The sequence below is a fragment of the Python bivittatus genome, unplaced genomic scaffold (assembly GCF_059951505.1).
Source record: "Python bivittatus isolate LINGU-HERP-01145 unplaced genomic scaffold, Pbiv_v1 ctg000080_np1212, whole genome shotgun sequence".
Lineage (NCBI taxonomy): Eukaryota > Metazoa > Chordata > Lepidosauria > Squamata > Pythonidae > Python > Python bivittatus.
The window spans coordinates 64,755,086-64,779,424 of record NW_028277035.1 but is presented as its reverse complement, the minus strand read 5'-3'; the positions used below and the strand labels follow the sequence as shown (position 1 = coordinate 64,779,424).

General features: G+C 34.7%; 1 protein-coding gene across 1 annotated transcript in view; it reads right to left on the bottom strand.

Moving 5' to 3' along the window:
• The window catches only part of LOC112540307 (uncharacterized), a 93,478-nt gene that overhangs the window by 33,348 nt on the left and 35,791 nt on the right, over positions 1 to 24,339 (bottom strand). Inside the window, exons 14-24 of the mRNA XM_088134692.1 lie at positions 22,127 to 22,201; positions 20,577 to 20,729; positions 19,651 to 19,741; positions 13,789 to 13,882; positions 10,026 to 10,231; positions 8,285 to 8,367; positions 7,650 to 7,724; positions 6,766 to 6,898; positions 5,041 to 5,195; positions 3,743 to 3,920; positions 2,157 to 2,224 (exon numbers count right to left, since the gene is read on the bottom strand). Of these exons, the coding sequence (XP_087990818.1) occupies positions 2,157 to 2,224; positions 3,743 to 3,920; positions 5,041 to 5,195; positions 6,766 to 6,898; positions 7,650 to 7,724; positions 8,285 to 8,367; positions 10,026 to 10,231; positions 13,789 to 13,882; positions 19,651 to 19,741; positions 20,577 to 20,729; positions 22,127 to 22,201 (1,311 nt within the window). The remainder of the gene's footprint in view (positions 1 to 2,156; positions 2,225 to 3,742; positions 3,921 to 5,040; positions 5,196 to 6,765; positions 6,899 to 7,649; positions 7,725 to 8,284; positions 8,368 to 10,025; positions 10,232 to 13,788; positions 13,883 to 19,650; positions 19,742 to 20,576; positions 20,730 to 22,126; positions 22,202 to 24,339) is intronic.

Here is a 24,339-nt window from a genome sequence, read left to right as displayed (position 1 = left end):
TTTACTCTGTAAAAAATCCCTTCAACAAAAATAAAAGAAATAAAGAAAAGAACACAGCAGCATTAAGGCAAACCCCATTAGAATAGTCTTGATAAAGGTTAGAAACAAGCCAAGCAACAGAACCATTGCTATAGTCAGAAAAGTAGATGGCAGCGTTCATGGGTGAACTCCAGTCCCTTCAAAATAGGCCTGGGCAACATTTTTGTAGTTTTAGTTATACTCCCCTGGGCAAGGGGTATAACTAATGACACAATGACAGAACCAGAGTGCTTTTAGGGGAAAAAAAGAGAAAAAGCTTATATTGGAAAACAGCATTTCTGCTGCCAAATTTGAGTAGCATGATGTAGGTGCACTGAGTGGCACAGTCTTAATTGTCCATATCTGCTTTGAGACACAAAAGAGCTGCTAATGTTAGAAAGCGATGCAACATTCAGTCATCAGGTCTGCATTCTCAGGAGCGTTTATTTTTGTTCAGGTTTGAACTGGACTGTGTTCTAAGAGCAGCGTCCTCCAAAAGTCAAGGTATAAAATATAGGAAAAAATAAAACTCAAAGACCTTCATCTTTTTCTGTATTTCAGTCAAGCCTGAGTATGTGGCTGTTTCTCCAGACGAGATCGTCTCCATAGGATGCTATGGGCCAAATATTCAAACAAATGCATGCAATTAATTAACCACATTCATGCAATAAACTGGCAATCAGAAATCTAATTATTACACAGTGAAATAAGTCACAGATGCCTTATTTGTATTGTGCAATGGCCAATAATCTATTTACATAACTGAACATTGAAATCATTTTATTAAATATACACAACTGTGCCCAGTTCCATGGTGGTATTGATTTATAACGACACAGCAAAGAAAGAAAAAAGAATCCTAAGCATTACATTGCATGGGTTACGCTAATTAAGAAATGGAGTGTATGCAACCTGGTAAGTCTTAGCTAAGGACAACAGAATATGAACCTTACTCTGCAGCCTAGCTCTAACTAGCTTTCCTGGGTCCATGGAGACTTAACCTGCTCATAAGGATTGTTCTAATGACTTTCCGAAATACACAAGCCTGCAAATGCATGCCTATGATACAGCATTAGGGCAGCAGGATCTGCTCTGCACACATGATGGATCCTAGAGGCAACATCTCAATCGACTATGTATATAGTGGGGCTGAGTTGTAAATTTTATTTAAAAATCTTATTCAAGATAGTAGTTCAAAAGGTTTCCTCCAAAGACTTTTGCGGGGGACGGTGGGCATGGGAGCTTAATCTATCTCCCAAGAATGTACTTCCTGTTCAGCCAACACAATCAGGAATATTTCTTTAAAACAATTTTTTAACTCAAGTTCCCTTATCATTGCCTCTATCCTATGAATAAAAAAAGCAATAGCAATTTAAATATAAGTAAGCAAGGATAGAATAATAAAATGAAACCCAATCAGAACAAAAATTACTTTTCTCAAATCTTCAATTATCCAGGTAATGTTAACCATGGCACTTGAAGACTAATGAATTTATAATGATGTAAACATTGTTATTATTTACATAAAATGTTGCAGAATCATTTTATGCATCTGAACACAAAAATATGTTATGATACACAACGTGGGGTTCTCCAGATATACTAGACTAAGCCATAATCTAAGCCACAATTGACTTTGGGTATTTTTAACCCAGTGCATCTAGACGACAGGAGAGAGTAGGCTGATATATAAGTGCTATATAGATGGCTGCATAGTTGTAAACAAAGGGATCAGAGGAAAATCAAATGTAGTTCTTTTCTTTTAGTTTTACTTTGTTTCTTATGCTTCTCTTTCTTTTCTTGCCTTATTCCTGCTGTATTGTTTGTTGTTTTCTAATTACTATGCCGTCTTGAGTGTACGATGTAGAGACATTGCGGATCTCTTCTTCCTGACTCTGGGGTAGTTGCCCAGTAAGTGCTGGATCTAATTTATTATTCCTTATCTTTGGAAAATTACTATTTGTAGTAAGTTATTGAAAAATCTTTTAAAATCATACTGGAAAAATGTTTAACAATAATAACATAACCCAACCAAAATTAAGCATGCTTATTGGTTACAATGATTGTTACAGAAATGTTTTATTCCCCTATTGAGAGCAATAAGCTTTAAAGTAATTCTATATTAAATAAGATGATACCTTGACTTTCCTGAATACTCTGTCTTTTTCAGAATATTTTCCTAGCTTTCCTTCATAAATGTAAGAATCTAACCAAAAAGAAAAAATGGTGAGAACTAATGTAATAATGTTATTTGCAGGTATCATGTATATGAAAATAGTTAGATCCAACAAAATGTCCATAGAGCAAATTATTATTAGTTATTTTTATGCTGCTCTTCAAACTGCAACTCACTGGTAACACATGCTATCTGCAACATGGGGCAAATTTGCCTGTAGATCCAATTGGTAGTTCTAATTACTTGTTTGTAATTCATGGCTTGGAAGGCATGGGACATGGCAGTGAGTCAGCTTCCTAATACTAAGGTTAATACCAAAGTTTGCCTTCCGGAAGGAAAAAAAAGGCAAATAGGAGAAATGCAGGAAATGCCACATTCTGCCTGAAATAAACCAAAGAATCTTTTATATTGGAAGGAGAAATGTTAAAGATCATTTAACATACAGTATATAATACATAATAAAAAGGCAAAGGCTCTTTTGAGTTAATACACTTAAAATGATACCAGCAGCAGCTCGTTTATTTTATTTACCATTTATTTACCATTTATTTATTTATTTATTTATTTATTTATTTATTTATTTAACAAATTTGTTACCGCCCATCTCATTGAAATGACTCTTATGAATCTTAATTAATCTTATGAATGGTTAATTCTTCAGGCTAATGAGAGTCAAACTGAAATCCAGCAGCAGAACTGAAACAAATCAGGAATCAGAGTATCCGTAATGTGGAGGCAATAACATCAAGGTTAATGATTAAATGCAGTTCAGGAAAAGAATGAGTGAGTTTGCATACAAGCCTGGAGGCTCCTGAAACTGGCAGTTCTGAAAATGCAGACTGATCATGACAGCGCTCCTGGTCATGGAAGCTCTAGCTATGGACTTTTAAGTATGAAGCACTAATCCCTATTTAAGCCTGGCTTTTTCTTGTAGAAAAGTCTACAATGTGCCTACATATACAAGTGCCTGAATTCTAGTGAGCTGGATGAAATTTTTATTTCCTCTTCTGACAGAGGGGCATTCTAAGTCTTCTCTTTTCTCAAGACCATTTCTGAAGGCTATGACACCATAGAATGCTGACTGCTTTAGTGGGAGGGAAATCAGAGAGGGAAAGTAATGGCATTCAAACAGAAGCACTTAACACTGTTTGTATTTTGCTGCAGGTTCCACTTGTTATATATTTTATACAACAATTATTATAATAACGATAAATTATACAACATTACTATGGTAATATTGACATGTTTTACTTAGAAGAACATTCCAGTGAATTCAAGAGGATTTATATCCTACAACATTAGAATACATTCTTGCATTCTTTGGTTTATTCTGTAAAGTCAAAGACAAAACTCCAATTTCAGAAGGAGGAAATGTATTAACTAATATTTGGCATCCAATTCATACCTCATCTTTTTACTTTTCAGGAAAGAACAGATGCATTGACGTGAGTCTATTAGCACAGTTATGTGGCCACAAAACCAGCACCTATTCCCAAAGTCTATCAATAATATTTAGAGATTTATTGAAAGTAGATAATGGAAACTCACATCTCTGAAGATTTGTCTCTAATATTGTCTGTTTATGCAAATTGTAAACATGCTTTGGCATTATTTCTGATGGTATTTGAGATGTTTCTTCACAGAAAGCTGTTTCTTGCTTCTGTGCTTCGCTCAGAGTTTCTTTTAATGGTTCCACTGGGGATAATACACACACTTTTTCAACTGTCTTTAAAACAATAAAGCAGTAGAAGATTTCACAAAAGAAGCACAATACTCCCTGAAAAAGAAAAACTTAGACCTAAAAGTCTACCTTTTCACCATAATTTCAATACTGGCAATCCTAGGACTATAATATAAACTCAATATTATAATACCCAGCTAATAGTGGTTATGTGGCAATTCCAGTTTTTTAGTTTCCGAAATGCATAAGAGAGAAGAAGGAAGAACATGAGGAGATATTTTGCTCTCAAGAAAATTGCCAGACAAATAAAAGCACTAACCCATTATGCCCCCTTAGTGGCAACGGAACTCCTAAGATTTAAGATTGTGAAAAAAACAAAAATAAAAATTAGAACAAGAAGTAGTAGTAACAAGAAAAGGGAAATGGGAGTAGAGAAAAAAAGTGAGACAAAGAATTGGGGGAAAAGGGAAAAGGAAGCAACAATGGAAAAGAAAAACATAGGAGCAAAAACCAGGGGGACAAAGAGGTAAACAGGCTGAAAACAATAGGAAGGAAGGAAGGAAGGAAGGAAGGAAGGAAGGAAGGAAGGAAGGAAGGAAGGAAGGAAGGAAGGAAGGAAGGAAGGAAGGAAGGAAGGAAGGATCAATCCCACTGGGAGAAAACTCAGAACGGAAAATAGCAGTAGTTCCAATACTAATTGACAAATAATTTCCTGCCTATGATTCTGTCTGCCTCTTCTTGCTGATGGCTATCATGCTGCAGTAGAATGGATCACTGGTTTGGACAAAAAGAGATCCCAGAGAAAAAGGCATTGTTATTGCTCTCATCATGTGCTATCTGAGCAAGCTACTCATTTTTTCTAATAAAAATTGTGATAACAGTCCTAGGACCCTAGCAGAATCCTGCTAGAATAATGGATGTGAAGTTGCAGTATCCTTTGATGATTTGGGTGAAACCTATTTTCCACACGGGCAACATGAATCATTCAGAAGAATGGCAGAAGTTCTGATTCCACTTAACATGAACTGATATTAAAACAAACAAACAAGAAGACATGATTGGCGATTTGAAAGGAGAATGTACACAAATTTGCAGCTACAGCTTATCTGCTAAAGAATTGTTCCTGCAATATATTAACATTAGCTATACAAAATATCATAAAAACCTGCTCTTCCTGCTGTTTAGTTGTCTTAGGTGGCTCTTGAACAAAAGATGGACATGGAGAAACTCCAAAGAATGGTATTTCCAACACTGCTGGTGCTGCAGGTTTGGGCCCAGGTACATATTTCATATCTTTAGTCACAATCATCCTTTCAGACACTGAGGAAATAAAGCAAATTGTCACATCCATTGAGACTTCACATTTCTTCTCTATCATTTAAATCAGATGGCGAATCAATGAAACTTATGGCTAAAAAGCAAGGTTTGCCAGATTAAACTGAGACTGAATGTCCCTTAAGCAAAGTAAATTGTTAACATTTGTTTGATTCATTTCTCTCTTTCTCTGCTTGCAATAGTGACCACTTTTTTGAAATTCTAGTGTATTTATTAGTCAATACTAATTTATCTGGAGATGTACTATGCAGCCCATAGATTAACTACTTCTAGAGTTACATGTAAAGACAGGTAGTATATAGCATTTCTGCCCTGTATCTCTTAAAATGGCAGCTGTTTCAGTGTCCAGCTTAGATATTTGCCTTCCTACTGCACTATGTGAAAAGAGATGAGGTCATGACACATATGAATAATGCTCAGTTTCTGATTTGGGGGGTGATGCACTAATTTACACAATTTCAGCCATTTATTTTGACTAAACTTGGGGTTGCTCCTTAATATGCAGAAACTGTATTTTGCTTTTGGTAGCCCTGTTTGGGGACGCGGTGGCGCAGCGGCTTAATGGCGCTGAAAGTTGCTGGCCAGAAATGGTCGACGCTTCAGCGGTTCGAGTCCAGCCTTCGCGTTAACAGGATGAGCTCCTGTTTCCTCCCCAGTTCCTGTCAACCCAACAGTTTGAAAACTCATGTGAGTAGATAAATGGGGACTCTCACTCCGGTGGGAGGAAAAATGCTGGTGGAGCCTTGCAAAAAAGGAGTCGGGAGCAGTTGCCGGTAAGCGCGAAAAACCGCGCGTGCCCGAAAAGGGCGTGAAGCAACAGAAACCCCGCCTCCTGCGCTCGCCAGCTGGGCTCTGCTCTAGGAAGGAGGCTCTGGCAAACCACTTCTGAAACAATTGCCTTGAAAACTGCAAGGACTCATCCAAGCAGTCACTGCAGAGTCGGTAACGACTGAGCGGAGATTAAAGAAAAAAGAAAAAAAAAAGCCCTGTTTAGTTTCCAAAGCAAATAGTACCAAAAGCATCCTCCTTACAATTAGAAAGAATGATTTTGTTAGATCCACCATAATAGTTCGTTACTTCTCAGTATCAAAGAAATGGGACCACAGTTCAAGGATAATTAGATAAACTATTGGGCACACCTTTCCACCTTTACAGTGCTCAGAAGAGACTGTAAAGTGGGAACAAGTGCAGCAAAAGGAGGATTAGGAAGAAGAACAAATAAATGAGATTAAGGAGAAGGCATATACTGTATAATCAAGTTGCAATGTACAACTGATTTTCCCTTTCCTGTTCCACTCAGGACATTTCACAGGCAATTATCTAGTCATAATATAGTTCATAATTTCTCTCCATTACTCAGCTTTTAGTGCATACCAAACAAATTAAGTGAAGGTCTTGTTATGCTAGAAAAAGCATGCTCACTGGACTGGGATAAATTTTCATCAGACAGAGAAAGTATGTCTTTCAAACAATGGGTACTGTACACAAGTCAGAATTGTACTAATTGTTTAATTTACTTTAATTGTTTAATTAAAATGTTTCTCAAAACCATTACTTTTAACTTTATCTTGTTCTTCTAGGTTATGAGTTCCAGCTTGGAGAAGGAAATCAAACACTTTTAAAGATGCTTCTGAGGTACAAGGAGACAAGTATATCTTTGAAGGAGCTAGTGGAAGTTTCCAGAATCTCTAAGGGATGAGAAAAAAAGATATAGCCAGGATTGTAATCTGCTAAAAAAAACCTTTATCTGCTTTTATTAATTGCTTATCAATTCCATTCAAACAAATTTGGATATATCTTATACCCGCTTTTGTAGGCCCCTTTAAATACTATAGGAACTATGTGACTGATTTGATTCACTAAATGATACATTAGCAGTTGTTATTAGAAAAGCAGGCTATCTTCAATATTTTCTTTTTCCATTTCCTACTATATTCATGACAGCAGAATCACGACCACTTCAAAGGCAAAGTGTGATCTTTAATTCTCAGCTCTATTAATATGTATATAACAGCTCCAGTACACTATTATATATTACTTTGTATCCCACCCTTCCTTCAAGTGAGCCTTCTGAACTCTATTTATAGATTTATTTTCAGAGCAACCTTACTGAGGTAGACTAAAAAAAATTGCCACCTAATGAGACTCATGACAAAGCAGATACTATTCAGAAGACCCCCCTGAAACTCCTTTCTATCTTCAACTAAAAAATTAAAAAATAGCTAATAAAATAAGGAAAGAATTTTGTTTCCTTTGTAATCACATTATCCTCTTTTAAGAAGCTTATTCTGCTGCTATTAAACTTAATTGGTTTGAGACCATCATAAATTAATTCACCCATTCAAAGCATTATTCATTAAATCACGCTAGCCAAATCCTTTGGAGATTCCCAGATAAAAATATATTTTTCTTTATATTGTAGGCTTTTTGTATTCTGACCTTTCCTTTCTTCTTTGGCAAAACCTGCAGCTCTGAAGTAAAATCTTCAGTGAAGGCATAGCCTTTATAAGGCACCTGACCACAAACAAAAGAAACAGACAAAAACTAATGCATTTATAAACTAAATATATCCATGGCACTATAATTTTTAATACTATAATGCATGAATTTCTAGCTATTAGATATTTGTGTTAGAAAGTTCTGTACTTAACATTTACAATGTAGTCTTGTATATTTTTATTTCTATTAATTAATGAAATGAGGCTTATGCTAAGTGAGTAAAGGACTGAAATCTCAGTGAATTAAGAGGTGTACACTGTATGAAAAATTTCTCATTAGGAAATATGATCCTAATGAGAAATTAGCTTTGATTGAAGTTAAGCATCTGCTAAATTCTTAATATTTAAAAAGCAGAAAACATCACGTAAGAACATGCTTATGTTTATACAGAAAAAAAATATTTTTGTTAATGCCATATTCTAAATCTACATTTTAAAGCAATCCTAAAAACAGATTTCCCTTTGGAGTTATTGTGCTAGGATGTATCTAACAGAGGGTGGCAGACTCTGCACCCAATATTAGTTTAGTGGTCTCAGGTCCTCAGTTGGTTAAAATGATATCAAAAGAATACATACCAGATATGAAGCCATCTCAACTGATTTAGAGACATCAATTTTGTCTTGTTCATCTAAAAGCTGGCTTTCAAAAATATAGGATTCTAGAAAGGAGATCACAATGGTGATACTTATATAGTAACATTATCTGACAGTGAAATTATTTTGATAAAAAGCCATTTATATTTTACTTTTTACTATATTTTTAAATTTAAAGTAAAAACAACAAGGAGAGCTAATCTGTTTTTCTTGCTGATGTTTTTCGGTAGTTTGCTTAAATGAATAGCAAACACACCACTTAATTTTTTTCTTGGATCCTTTATCTTCCCAAACCTGATGCCATTTTGAGTCCATGGAGACAAAATAACACAGTTTATGGTTTGTAAATTGAGGTGTTAGTTTTATATAAAATGATTCTTTTAAATAGAGTCAGGCAGCCCTGAAATCCAATAAATAAATAAATTTAAGATTCTAACTCTGAACCTATTAATGTTATTGGATAAGAGGTTTGGCTCTTTCAGTGGTAACCAGGATTGCTTTAAGATACAATCAGCCAGCTTGATGTAAGTGGCATCATTCCAATTCATCCTGCTAAATGGAGCTTTAGAACTCTGCCCAAAATCTTGTCCTGATGCAAACACTGGTTGAACTACCAAATTCCCTGGTATTTTTGAAATAATTGTTTTGTTATCATTTCCTTTATTCTACATGCTAAATTTCTTCTCATCTACCTTCACTGATACCCATATGCAGACTTTCTCTTCTCTGTCAAATCCCAAATGTATGTATATGAGACTGGATGGGGCTGCAAAGATGTCCTGAAAATATCTGGTCTCCTCAGCAACCTCTCTCAAAACACCAGAGTACACTTTCAGTTGTGTTAAAGGTTAGTTGTAATGATCAGCTGACAGGCAGGAAACCTTACCCCACTTTTCTTTAAGACCTTGTTGTGCTTCTTCACATCTTAATGCTTCTCAATCCTAGTCACTGTAGCAATGCTTGCAATCATGTGGCTATGATGTGTCAAAACAGGGGCGGGGGGTGGTTCTTGGAAATAGGCTATATGGGAATACTTTCTGCCACAGATGCTTTGAAGGGTACTCATATAATCATTTTTAATAGGTCTTGGCTATGGTTCTCCCAATTTTTTTAAATTTTTCCAATTTATTTTCTCAAAGCATTTCTAAGGCCTGCTAGCTTCACTGAGCAAATATGGAAAGTTCACATGTCCATTTGAATCAAATGAAGAAAGTTCATTTCAATACTTGGAAGGTTATAGATTGCATTATCAGTTTTGACAACAACATTTATTTTTCTGAACTACTACACAGAACTTCATAAACCCTCAGCTGAGACTGTGAGACTTTAATAAATCCATTAATGTTCTATTTACACACAATATTGAAAGATCGCCTTGCCACAATAATTTCCATGTTAACTAAGTATGCACAAACATTATTCCATTGTTTTTAATTTCCCCTCCATGTAATTTTTTTAGTTCATACTTCTGTGAAGTCTGAATTTCCCCAAATTTGCTGATCCCTCCCTCTTTCGGGCAAATGCTTTAGCTATCTGAGAATCCACATGCAGAGAATGAATTCCCTATTAATATATTACTATAAGCTGGCACAAAGAAGCTGCAGTACTACAAAGTCTTAAATTCCATTAAATATAGTAAGATATGCATCTGAATAAAAAGGGATAGGGTTAGACTGTTTGATTTATAAAAACAATACTATTCAGTTAATATAATTAAGATTACCTGTTTCTGAGACTTTGGCAGTTTGAACAGTAGTTTTCAAAATGCGTGATATTTTATTGTGATGCAAGATATAAATATCATTTTTGAAAGCCAGTAAAATGTCACCAGAACTATTGAGGAAACAGGCTGTGCTTAAAGTGTTATCAAGCGTGATCTCAGCCACGAGGATTTTGTTAATATTCCATAGTTTTATTATGGCATCTGAACTAGAAAATAAAAGGAATAGTCATTACATAAAATTTAATTCATTTTTATGCAGACGCTCCACATACTACTAAAATACACAGGAAGCAAACTGTATGGACATTTCTGTATAATTTAGCTTAGAGGTCAAATTTCATCACAAGATTGTGTCTAACAGAGGGAATAGACCTTAGATGAATAAGGAAAAAGGCTTCCTGTGCATTTTTTTCTATTTTGTTAAATAACTTCCAGATTAAATTTAGTATAATTACTAATTCTGTTTGCATTTCTACACACAGTTCACTTTTTTTTAATATCTTTTATCTTGCTGACAACTTTATTCTTCAGATGGTGGAGAAAGCAGAAGAGAATCAGCTATACTTGCTTTGATACTAATCAATAAAGAAGATGTGAGGAAGTGGAAAAACAAGGGGTATGGGAATAAAAGATCACCATGCAATACAAAGGTCTTGCTTTTAACAGAAACTAAAGCTAAATGTAGTCAAATCTGTATCCCAGATTTCAAAATAGTGCATTTTAATATTTAAATCAATGGTAAAATCCTTAGCAGAAGCAACTCATCAGAAAAGTTGCTCAAGGTGGATGGGAGTTCCTAAAGGAGTGGATAGTAGAAGCACAACTGCAACTAATTCTTGTGAAGAGAAAAAAATATAGGATTGCAGAAGAAGCTAATGTGATTACACAAAAAGCTTAGAGAGAATCTAGAAATAAAACACAACAACTACAGGAAATGGAAAGAGGGCCAAGTCACAAAGGAACAGTGTAGACATGTAGTCTAGGTAGAAAAAGCCTTTGGAGCTTTCTGGTGAGTGCCATGGTAAGCTAGACGTTTCTGCCACAGTGGGATGGCGTTTACGTGGTGGCTGGATGCTGGATCCTGGCCGGTGAAATCTCTCCAGAAGAAGGAGAGATCCTGAGATAGCCCACATGTACTCTGGACAGCTACTCCTCATGAGTAGACTGCAGGAACCAAGCTTTTTTTCAGTCAGCTTATGAGTTGAGTGGCTGGGAGTCAAGGGACTCCACCTAAGCTCACAGTCATAACCTTTTTAAGGGCATAAAGTTCGACTGAGCCTCATTTATTAATCACTTTTTTGGAATTCATTTTTTATTGTTTTGGAAATATTAAGACCCTTTGGAACCACAAGGTCTTTTTTGTAATCACTGGGTGAATTTCCTTCTCCTGAATGAAAGAAGTTCAAATATGACTTTAAAGATTTGGGAAAGTATTATTTTCTTTGGATTAAACAGCAAAAAGGTTGATGTCGGAAATTAAAAAATGGACTAAGAGTCCAAATGGATATGGAATAATTGAAATTAATTTTATAATTTATTATAATAATCCTTCCTGTGAGAAACTGTGGCTGTTTGGGTTTTTTTGGGGGAAAAAAACATGATAGGATGGGACTTTGAAGGTTGAACACTAGAGGGAGCTAGAAGAGCATAAAGATTACAGTTAAAGAATACCTAAATTGGACTTGTCAACAAAAAAATGGAGCAAACTATTTTAACATTGGATAATTTGAAGGATATTTTTGAATTATGGACTCAGAAATTAATTTTAAGAATATCTGATAGTATAGATAGATTGTGTGCTAATGATTTTACAGCAAAAGAAAAAGAAGCTATACCAGAAGTGACTGAAACTGATTGTAATGAGGATTTAAATATGACAAGCTACAAGAAGGATGTGGAAAAGGAGGATATACTGGATATACAAATAAAAGTGGTTGATGACTTAATAATTAAAGGGGACATACAAATATTAAATCAGAAAAGTGATTTGGATAAGTTTTATCTACTGCATATACAAAAGAGTTTGTTCAAGTTTTCTGAGAAGGGACAAGGAAAAAATGAAAAGAAATCAAGTACTAAGGCATTATCTGAAGGAACGAAAAACCAAGATCGTTAAAAGTACCGGGAATGAATATAGAGTTGGCTTATTTGATCAAGGTTAAAATAAATTTGTAGTTATTTCTGGTAACCCTTAATGGTTTTTTTTTTTTTTTTTTTTTTGCTGAAATGGAATGAATGATGACACTTTTGGACTTTATGAAGTTTATTTGTTGTATTCTAAAAGATGGTGATAAGTTGCTAAAATTGTTTATGCTTGTTGCAATGAAGGGGGAAGTAACTTCTTTATATATTTTCTTTCTTTTTCTTTTTTTGTTCTTCTTTTATACACTTCCACTCTTTTTTCTTTTTCTTTAATCATACATTGTTTGTAGTTTGTATTCGTTTTTATTTTTCTAATTGTAATCTTTAACAAAATTATAAAAAAGGAAAGCAAAAGCTATGAATGAGATATTAGCAGAGAATCCCAAGAATAATAAACAGGGGCTATTTCATTTATATTCCAAAGAAGAAGAAGAAGAAAAAAATCAGCATACCAGCTGCTCAGTGAAGAATGCAAAATACTAACATGTCATAAAGAAAAGTCAGAGCCATTCAATTGTTTTAGTTCAGGCTTCCAACAGGAAACTGTGAAGAACAGGATGATTAAATCTTGATCAGGGAATCCCTCTTTACTTTGCATAACTTGAACCCTCCTTGACTAGATGAATTGCATCCCAGGGTAATGAAGGAACTAACTTATAGCCTGTTCAATCTTGGAGAAATCCTGGAGAACTGATTTAATGCCAGATGACTGGAGGAGGACAGATGTTGCCCATATCTTCAAAAAGGGAAAAAAGAGGATGCAGGGGAACTCAGGCCAGTCATTCAGACATCAAGGCCTGGAAGATTCTAGAGAAGGTCATAAAAAGAATAGTTTAAATCACCAGAAATCAGCCTGCATTTGTTAATATATAACTTGCCAGACTAACCTTACTGTGTTTTGTTTTTTCAAGTTATTATTTTAAATTAACATTATTTTCAGATTGCCCCCATCTGCATGCCTCTGAACAGGATACATTTTGTTTATTAACTTCCTTAAATAATTACTGGAATGCTATAGACATATTTTGATTTCAGCAAGCATTTGACAAAATAACCCATGAGTTAGGTGGATAAATCATGGGATTGCAATAGGCACAATACACCCCAATGACATGCTGACTATCCTACTTTTCTAACAAAAGTAGAATTAAAAATGTCTTAAGTAAATGTAGCTAAAGGAATTTCTCAATGGTATTTCATACATCTCTGAAATTGAAGATGAGATCTTGTGAAATAGAAACAAGTCTTCTGAAATATAATGAGAGTACTACATTTGAAAAGGCCTTGGGTAAGATATGCGTACCTCCTATAATATTGAGTTTGTCAGGTTGCAAAGGGGTAGACAGTGCCACCCTGCTTAGCAGCAGTATGAATAAGCAGTCAAATGCTGGAAAGAGAAGCTCTAGAAACTGCTGTGGCAGCTCTTCTAATCAGAAATCCAGATGCAGTTTGGAAAAATTAAGGGGGCAGCCACAAAATACCCTGCCAAGCATTATTCTTCAGAGCACTGATCTTTTATTCTTTTTTAAAGAGACACTGGTTTGTGTGCAATCATCATTGTCCTATTTCATCACTTTATGACCTTATTTTATAAAAAGGCAACATTGATCTCTTTACCTACCCACAACTCAGAAAGATAGAAAGATTCTTGCAGGAATCCACTGCTATTACAGGACCATCATGATAGTTTGCTGAAGCATCTTCTTCTATTTCCTCTTGAAGATAGAAAATAAATACCAGTTCTGAATTGTGCTACCTAATTTTAAGGTTTGAATACACCTTTTATTTTTAGATTATAATAATACAATCTGCAGGATTATGTCTTTTTCTCTGCTTCCCTGAGCTTTCAGATTTGTTAATTGCTGTATGGCTAGTTTTACACAGTAATACCACAAACCATAGCATTACTAAAATTTTTCAGAGGGGGTACCCTGTGGTAATATAAACAACTCACACTTACCTTTATCATGCTGTAAGACTCACGGTCTTTTTCAAGCACTTCAATTTACTTTATATAAGTCCTATTAATGCATCTTTCAGTGTCAAAATGGTTCCCAATGAGTATTTCTATGTGTAAGCATTACTCTCTGTATACAAGATAATGTTTAAACATTATTTTAGCTAGGGTCTATCCTGAACTATGTCAGACAAGTTGTCTATATAGCCCTGTTTCTGCTTACTCTAATTAGCATATGCTGTCAATAGTCTTAGCCTCAGTTATTACTTGTTCCCTGAACTCTAAGTAAAGATGTATGTGGCCTGTTATCTGATTGTAATCCTCCAAGAAAGCTTTATTTCAAGACATTATGCAAATATTATAAATAAAAACATTTTTGTTGTTCAGTCATTAAGTCATGTCCGACTCTTCGTGACCCCATGAATCACATTGCGCCAGGCCTTCCTATCCTTCACTGCCTCCCGGAGTTTGCTCAGTTTCATGCTCATTGCTTCAGTGATGCTATCTAACCATCCTCTGCCGTCCTCTTCTCCTTTTGCCTTCAATCTTTCCCAGCATCAGGGTCTTTTCCAAAGAGTCCTCTCTTTGCATTAGGTGACCAAAGTATCTGAGCTTGAGCTTCATTATCAATCCTTCCAATGAGCAGTCAGGGTTGATTTCCTTTAAGATTGACTGGTTTGACCTCCTAGCAGTCCAGGGGATTCTTAAGAGTCTTCTCCAGCACCACAGTTCAAAGGCATCAATTCTTTGGCACTCAGCCTTCTTTATGGTCCGGCTCTCACAGCCATACATTGCTACTGGGAAAACCATAGCTTTGACTATGCGGATCTTTGTCGGCGAGGTGATGTCTCTGCTTTTTGATATGCTGCCTAGGTTTGCCATAGCTTTCCTCCCAAGGAGCAAGCATCAATGTTCAAGAATAGAAATACAGTTGCTAGAAGGGATGGGCTAAGATTGGGGAAATCACTCAACTGTGAAGTTTACTGGGTAGCTTAAGCCAATTTCTCTTCTTCATCTTATCTTGCTTTACATTGTATGCATTGTAAGCATAAAACCTGGCAGAACAGGTGGCAGCTGTGACCAAGAAGGCCTTTGCATGGCTCCAGCTTGTATGCCTGTTGCATCCCTTCCTGGATTGGGAGGCTCTCCAGACAGTCACTCATAACTAATCACCTCACAGCTCACAGGTCCCTTTGATTAATTAGTGCCATCTATCAGGACCCAGGAATTGGGCCTCCTCTGTTGCAATGCCTGCCATCTGGAATGAGTTCCCTCCTGAGATCTGGATGGTTCCTACCCTGATGGCATTCTGAAAGGTCATGAACACCCGGCTGTTCTCCCAAGACTTGGATTAGAGTGGATGGAGCCCCTTGTTGGATGTGTTTTTGTCTGTGTTTTTGTACTGAGTGGCCAGATCTCATCTTATTTATTTTGTATTGTTTTTATATTGTTTTGCTATATTATCTGTCCAGAGTTGGTTTGGAGGCAAATATAAATAAAGTATGACCAAAATGTATAAAACTAAGCCAAATGATTAAGCCTGTGTGATGGAATGGGATTATGAAGGCCAGGCTCAGAGATATAAACATTTTCTTAGCTCGCTAGAGGAGTGTGGGAGATACAAGAGGATGAGACTGGCACCTCCCTGAGGATCTGTTGCCATGATTCAAACTCCTTCAACTTGAAGGTAGTAGGAGTCTGGGAAGATTGATGTCAGGCCTAGCCCAAGGAACTCCTAGAGACAATGCAAATTCAGTTCAGCTTTGTTTATTAGCTACAACCTCTAGCAAGAATCTTCCCAGACTGAAACTCCAGCTCCCAAGCCATCCAGCCACAACAGGATGAATTCCTCAGGGAGGTGCCAGTCTCATCCTCTTGTATCTCCCACGCTCCTCTGGCGAGCTAGGAAAATGTTTATATTCCTGAGTCTGGCCTTCATAATTCCATTCCATCATATCCTGTAGTCCTACAAAGCCTATTAACCTATAAAAATAAACAGGACCTACATATAATCAATTAAAACTAACCCATGAGATTGAACCTATAAAACCTGTAAATCTGTAACAACAACATTGTCAATTATTCTAATATATTAAGACTTATATTGATACTATAACACAATAAAATATGGTATATAATTTGTAACATATACTCAAATGATATCTAATAAGGTTAGGAAATAAGTTTGTAAAACTTTTATATAATAAAGGCCACCCTGGAAACACAGGAAAGATAACAACAGTCTCTTTGTTGGTGGTCGGTACTATTTCTTTTATAACTTTTATTAAATAAAATTTTAACAAGATAAAAACAGTATAAATTTTAGAGAAGAAATAAGGAAAACAAACAAAATTAGTGAATAGTTAAGAAAGAAAATAGAAAAGATTATAAAGAAGCAGCTTCCAATCTTCTTAACAATGGTTATAAATGCATTTATATTTTGCCCTCTTGCTCTAAAATTACATCATAATTTCCTTCTTTCCATAATCTACCCTTTCATCAAACCCATAAATCACAAGTTCATTTTTTTTCTTTCTTCAGCAAAAAGTCCATAAGGGGTTTCCAGTTGCTAATAAATGTGGTTATTGTCCTTTCCCTAATCAGACAAGTCAATTTTGCCATCTCTGCTAATTCTGTCATCTTTGCCAACCATTTCTCCATTGTGGGTATTTCAGAATCTTTCCATTCTTGTGCATATAATAATCTTGCAGCAGTTATCATATTAAAAAACAATGTTCCATCACTCTTTTCTAATTGTCTATCCATTAGTCTCAGCAAGAAAAGTTCTGGTTTCAGCTGAATATTGACCTTTAAAATTATTTGTAGGTGGTCTGTAACATTTCTCAAAAGAACCCCTTCACAATAAAAAGTGCTTGGGAGGTGTTCAAAGTGCCCATTTTTAAGAGCTAAAGAACACTAATATATGACTAATTGCATCCCCATGGGCTCTCTCCCATTGGATTCATTTCTGAGTTCAGAAATAACTGAATTGCAGAAATGACAGTATCACAGAAAGATTGAAGAAAGGAAGAAAACTTCTAGGAATAAATTTCAGCTCCTCACATATCTTCATTGTAGTTAAAACTGGACCCCTCCTTTTGTTTTAACAGTGACCACAGCACTGCAAAGTTTGTCTATGTCATGTTTGGTTTGGCCCTGAATATGCACTTAAACATTGTTCAAGAGAGAAGTTTTTTCTCTATATTTTAATAGATATTTAATATTTACCGTTATGAGATAGTTGAGATAAAACATGTCTTTGTAAACTACTGTGATCTCCCTCTTTGTTTTTAATTGCTTATTCAAAAATATTTAATAAATAAAAAGAAAAAATATACCAGATAAATGGAATTGTAATTGCCCATTATTAGGAACAACTTAAAAACAGATGTATTTATTACATCTACAGCAGTTTCAGCTGGAATAAAGTGAACTGCTGCTCACTAGAAGCATTAATAATGAAGCTAAAGCTTAAATATTTTGGACACATAATGTGAAAGCAAAAGTCATTGGAGAAGGACCAAATGTTTAAAAAAATGGAAAGCAACTGAAAAAGAGAGTGACAGAAGATGAGGTACCTATATACTATCACTGAATATACAAGGATGAGTTTACAAAAACTCAAATAAGCAGTTACTGATAGACAGTCCTGACAAAATGATGTTCAACAGGTCACAAAGACTTGAAAGCAACTGAATGACAAAAGTTAAACTGTACAAAATAATTGAAAAGTGTTACAGAACTCCTGACTAAAATATTTGTGGGTGGAATTAAGTAGGTGACAAGAACCGTATTACACAGTACAGTATTATGCAGGGAGAGAACACTTGTCAATTGTGAAAAAAAATTACTCAGTCTTCTGGCATCGTCCCTTCCTGGTAAGGACGTATTAATCCCTTGAAAAAAAATAAGCCTGTAGACACTGATTTTTTTGGATCATATACTAATGATCTACACCAGCGGTTCTCAACTGGGACCATATGGTCCCCTGGGGGCCCTAGGATATTTCAAGGGGGCCACAGGTGAAAAACAACACTGATCTACACAAAATCATGTACTTATGTTCTCTTTGCAAGATACGACTAAGATGAAACCTAGAGTACATTTGGTTGGTTCTGATTCTATTGTCCCAATACTAATACATCTCTGAGCCAAAATGGAGAGAGATAAAGAGATGGTTCATATTACACAACTACTGTATGTCCTTCCACACTACCATAATTTTCATTCAGAGACATGTAACAGTATGATCTCAGCAATTACATTCATTAACTCTCCATCTCCTGCTATTTCCCCAGAACCTTGGCTGTTAAGAACATTCACACAGGTGTTTCGCAAAACTTTAAACATATTTTAACACTGTAATTCCAGAATTCCATTTTGAGATTAATGCTTTTAATTTGTCACCTTTAGTGTAAAAGACAAACAAATTTGTGTATTTAAAACAGAGCTTAAAAAAAAAATTATAGCAGTTATCCACTTTCTGGCAAATAACGTCTGAACTATTTATCCCTGGGGCAATTACTTCACACATTCATCAACTTTAGCTAATTTTATGAATTCTTGTATTAAAAATGTCATCATGCAGTACTCCCTCCAAAGAATGGTATTTTTAAAATATTCTGCCAATGCAATACAGGAACTATGTGCATTGTTTATATTTTGTAACTTTCAGTAAGTATTGAATTACTATTCCACATTTTATTAGCTCTCAAAATGACTAATAATAAAATCATATATTGTAAAACAAAAACTATTATGCTTCTTATTTTTGCAAACATGGATGGAGCTACCGGTGATCAACACACTGGTTTTTCACTTGCATTCAATACTTATTTAAGCTATTTGAACTAGAGCAAGGATAACAAAAGCGTCATACTTCTACTTAAACCAGCTTAAGAAATATGGTTAGGTTTAGGGCTAATTTTAACAATAATACACATAAGGAAAGCAAATTTAAATAAATGTTAAACATTAAAATGTTTCTGCTAGAATAATGGTATGAAAATATAAAACTAGAATATTTAAAGCCAGAGGATTTAATTTAATTATATAAATTGCATCTACATAGTATACTTCATGGAGTAGCCATGTTATCTATTTGAAGTTTCTTGTAATCTAAATAACAGTTGCACAATATTTAAATGGTCTTTTCTGGGCATGATGCCCAACTAAATGGTAAGTATGTAATTTAAAGATAAAACTCATCAAGGAACAGAAACTAGATTGTTACCATGACAACATAAGTGAATTAAATTGCAATCCTTTGTGCATATGCTTCAAATAAGTGGGGCTTGCTTTAAGCAAACAGCTGGATTTATACAGCATGCTAAACCATGGTTATAAACTGTCCCTTCTTGCTCACTGTGCTTGTTTTGAATCCAGCCATAGAATCAGGTATCCAGGGGAGGGGGAACCATGTGTTAGTGATGTACGCTAGAAAAATTTCTACTACACAGACCTATGTTTTAAGTCTTCTAATTTATCTGTACATTAAATTATTAACAATGAATGTATTATTCATACCTTTTTCAGGAAATGTCATTTCATTGCCTTCCTCTAGAATACTTAAAATATCCACAGTGCCAGATTTCAGGCCAATAAAAAGTGATCTGTCCTGAAATATGCATATTATTTTAATTTGTTATATACAAACATTGTCCACTGTGTTTATAGCTTTAGTCCATAGTAAAAAATACGGATTCAGATTGAACAAAGGCTTTATAATAGAGTAGCCATCAAATCCTTGCTTTTTCACCTAATGTATAAAAACAGATGTGTTTTCAGATAAAGAATTCCTGTTGCTAGTTTTTCTCTTTCCTAACACAGAGGAATTATAACAACTACGTACATAAAACTGAACGGTTAAGCATATAAAATTAGTAAATGTTTTTTTATCAGAGGGCTGTTATTCCATACATTTACTAGTATTCTTCCACACTTTCATTATTAAGAGAATTATTTTATGTAAGGTAATGGCTGTTCAGTACCATTAGTCCTAAATCACGACAATGATGTATGTCATATGGGAACGTCTAAAAGACAACTTGGCAAGAATTACAATACTTTAGCAGAAATCTCCATAGATAATGAAAGCTGAAAGACAGCTGGTCATATCTATTTTGCACAGATTTTTGACAAATGTCCATAAAACCATTTTATACTTTGCGTGTAATAAAAGTGCTCACTGTTCAAGAATCTTGGGATAATAAATTCAAATATTTAAAAATCTCCACATATACTGTATCTCCACAACTAGAAACCTTTTCTCCTGTATGACTAGCTGCAAAGATATATCCAGATATATCAAATAACATATAGGAGCCATACCATATGATTAGAGGAATCATAAGGAAACCGGCAGTTATAATTCATAAATAATTATAGTCCTTTCAGCAATATGTCATTCAACTATACACTCACAATATTACACAACTATTCCTATTACTCACAAGCCTTGTGAAAACAATGCCATCGTTCGGTATATAAACTTGAAAGACCAGTTCCAGAGAAGGTAAGCTTCTGAAGTGAATCAATTTGTATTTTGGTTTCTGGCACATGATTACCAGTTGTCGATAGGCTGTATCATGTTGTAAATGGATGACCTAAATGGTGAATGTATTTTTAATGAAAGCAATTTCTGACTAAGTGATATATAAAAATAAAAATAGGAAAAAAATGTAAAAGGTTATTGGACCACTGGATTAATACTCCTATATAGTTTTTGGAAGCAAAATACTGGTATGTTAAGGTAGCAATAATTATTTCGAATAAATATTTAATAACATTAAATTCTTACAAAGTAAGTTTGAAACTCAGAAATGTAATAATTGCTGTGATTGCAAAGATTTTTTTTTAATTAAAATCACATGGGCTGCCCCAAAATGGTTGCTCAGTGGGCTTCCCAGGTTCACAAAATGGTTGCCATGATTTTCCAGAATGCTACATGCCACCACCTTTACTCTCTTACTTTCATTTGTCCTTTTTTTTTTTTTTTGGACAGTTGAGCATACTTCCAAATAAACCATTACTTTAATTTTTCTAACAAAAGAATATTAGGCTCACTCTTGATGAGAATATATATATATATACAGTGCATATATGTGTGTGTGTGTGTGTGTGTTGGAGGTTTTGATCTGTACATGCTAGCTTCCATTTTTTAACAAATTAAACATGTTTCATTTGTTCGGTCTGGTGCCCAGGGGAAAGGGTATGTTTTTAACTATGTTTTATGGATTGTTGTGAGCCATATAAGTCCTTTTATAATAAATAAATAAATAAATAAATAAATAAAATCAGATAGGATCTGTGGCAAGTTATGATTTTACGCTTATCATGCAGCTTAAACTCAGTGAACTCAGCCAACATTCTACTAACCACTTCTTCTAACTAGAAATTTGAGGAACCTCAACCTTTATTTTTTCTGAATGCCAGAAGTACCAGTCATGGGAAAAATCATGCAAGATATGATCATGTATAACCTACACCATTTTAGGAGTTGATAAAACAAGTGTTAATGGATTTTGGCATTTTGTGATTGAAAAAACCATAACCAATTTCCACTGAAGTAAATGAAAGAATCCTTTGCATGTATATGCAGAGATCTGTATTGTACATAACCTTCTATGCATAGATTCAATAACTGTGTGTCAATCTTTATTACATAAAGGGCACAGCAACTCAAGGTAGTAGTAACATGTAGGACTATTCTTTCAGCAGCCTTTTGGAAACAACATTAGTAACTACTGAAATGATAATTTTCATATAATTGTACTGAAATTGTCCTGTCAGCTTCTAAGATTCCAAAGTGAATGAAGATCTGTCCAGTGTAGCAGATCTCTGTGATATCCATCGCACACAACCAAACCTTATTTGAAAAGAATAAGCATGTCAATGTATAATTTTAATTGGCGTTATACTGAATTTTGAAACAAGAAACAAACCCATGTTAGTACATATATTGACCTTAAATTTAAATAAACATTAGGAAAAATGCACTTACAGGATCTTTATAGGTAGCCATCTCATAATATACCAAGTTTTGAATTGATGTATGGAGAAACAGAATTCTTCCATCCTTTTAAAGGAAATATTATATTCAATATGATGAAAATCTGATATACCACATGCACATGTACATATACATATACATACAGATGTATAGAAATCTGCAAACTGATATTCTCTTTATATTTATTATTTTGCAGAATGAAAAATAATTCTGTGGAGCATTATAGGATTCTTTCCCCTAGTACCACTGTGTGCAGGAGGCAATGATTTTGTGCTACTCATTTTATATGAATAAGCTGCCTGGAATGTTTAAATCCTTGAATATAAACGTTTTATAAATCATGGTTTTTCAAAGGTGTTCCATGGAATCCTAGTGTTCCATGAGAACTTGATGGGGTTCCTGGAGAAATTAAGGGGGGGAGGGAAATTCACTCAAATGCAGCCAACTTTCTATCACTAGAGCTTTGCCCCTTGATCAAGGATTCTGGGAAGTTTTAAACTAACAAGGATTACAGCCTGAAAAAGTTTGAAGCCCTTGTTATAGATATTTGCTGTTTGATAAAAGTCACCAATAAAAATCTAATGACTAAGTCCTGTGTCCAACCTCAGGTTTCATTATAATTTTTGAGCTACAAACAATCAAAATATAAGGAGACCCACTCTACAAGTAATAATGAGATACATTTTAAGATGTACAAAATGCTGTCGCAAATTGAAATACTTTAACTTCACATCTCATATGTACATTAATGGATGGATCAGATACTAAGTTCCCTATGCTTGTTTGGATAGGTAAAAGTGGTTTCCATTAATTCTAAAATGATGTATATAAGTTTATTCTGTGTGCTGATTTCACTGTTCAAAGGTTTCTTTTTAAGGTATTGAATAAGTAAACTGAACATTTCATACTGGATTTTATGTAGCATCTTTGATGTTTTTCTGTACCCCTGAAAAAACTGAAATATGTATTTATACCTCACTCTAATAAATTGCTATATTTTCTCAAAATACACCAAACATCTCAGATATAATTACTGGTGTTCTCTTGGCATGAAAGACCAGAAGCTGTAAAACAGATTCTAATTAAAATGAGGAATATAAATCTAATGCAAACTTATGTCCAATAATTAAATTCATACTAAACTAGCACATCTAAGTTTAATCTTAACCCAATGAAACCTTAATTTATTGACCCAAAATCATAATTAAAATAATTGAATGAAATTTTAGTGTTCTCTAGAATCATAGAGTGTTAGGCTTGGAAGGGAGCCTGGAGATCATCTGCCCAGTTTAGGCAACCCCTAATATAGCATCTCTCACACATGGCATTCAGCCTCTGTTTAAAAATGCTTGCATCACAGGAGAGTCCACCACTTCCCAAGCCAATCTGCTCCATTGCTAATCAGCTCTTACCATTAGGATTTTTTTCCTGACATTCAACTAAAATCTTCTTCTTTGCAGTTTGAAAACACTGTTTCTTGTTCTATCTTCTGGAACAAATTTGAACATTTCTACATGACAGTCCTTTACATACTTGAAGATAGCTCGTGTGTCTACATATTCTTCTCTTCTCCAGGCTAAACACAGCCAACACTTCAAATAATTCCTTATAACTTTTATCTTCCAGACACTTATGATTTTGGTTGCATTCCTATAAACATATTTCAATTTGTAAATGCTCTTTTTAAAATGCGGTGGCTGTAATATTCTAGGTATGATTTGACCAATGCCGAATAGATGATGTGTCTTGTTTTTGACAGTAGAGTATTGTGATTGCAGCCTTGCTTTTCCTGCAGCTGCATCACACTGTTGGTTCAAGATATCCTGAATTTTTTTTGCATGCATGTGCATACATTTATCATATTTATATCCTGCCACAGTCCAAAGATTCTAGGTAACTTCCAAGTTATAAAAAGTTAATTAAAATGTTCAGCATAAAAATCTGAAATCTACATCATAAAATTATAACCTATTAGATAATCCACAACAATCACATGGACAAGCAAACAAAAAATGAAATGGAAAATGGCACAATCATGGACTTAATTGAAACACTCTCTGAAAAAGTTCACATCCTGGTCAGTATGGTTCTCCCCATCCTATATTCATGCCTCTGATTTTTCGTAACCAAAGGTAGGATTTCACACTTGTTCCCACTGAAATTCATCTTCCTTGTTTCTGCCCATTGTTCCAGCTCATCAAGGT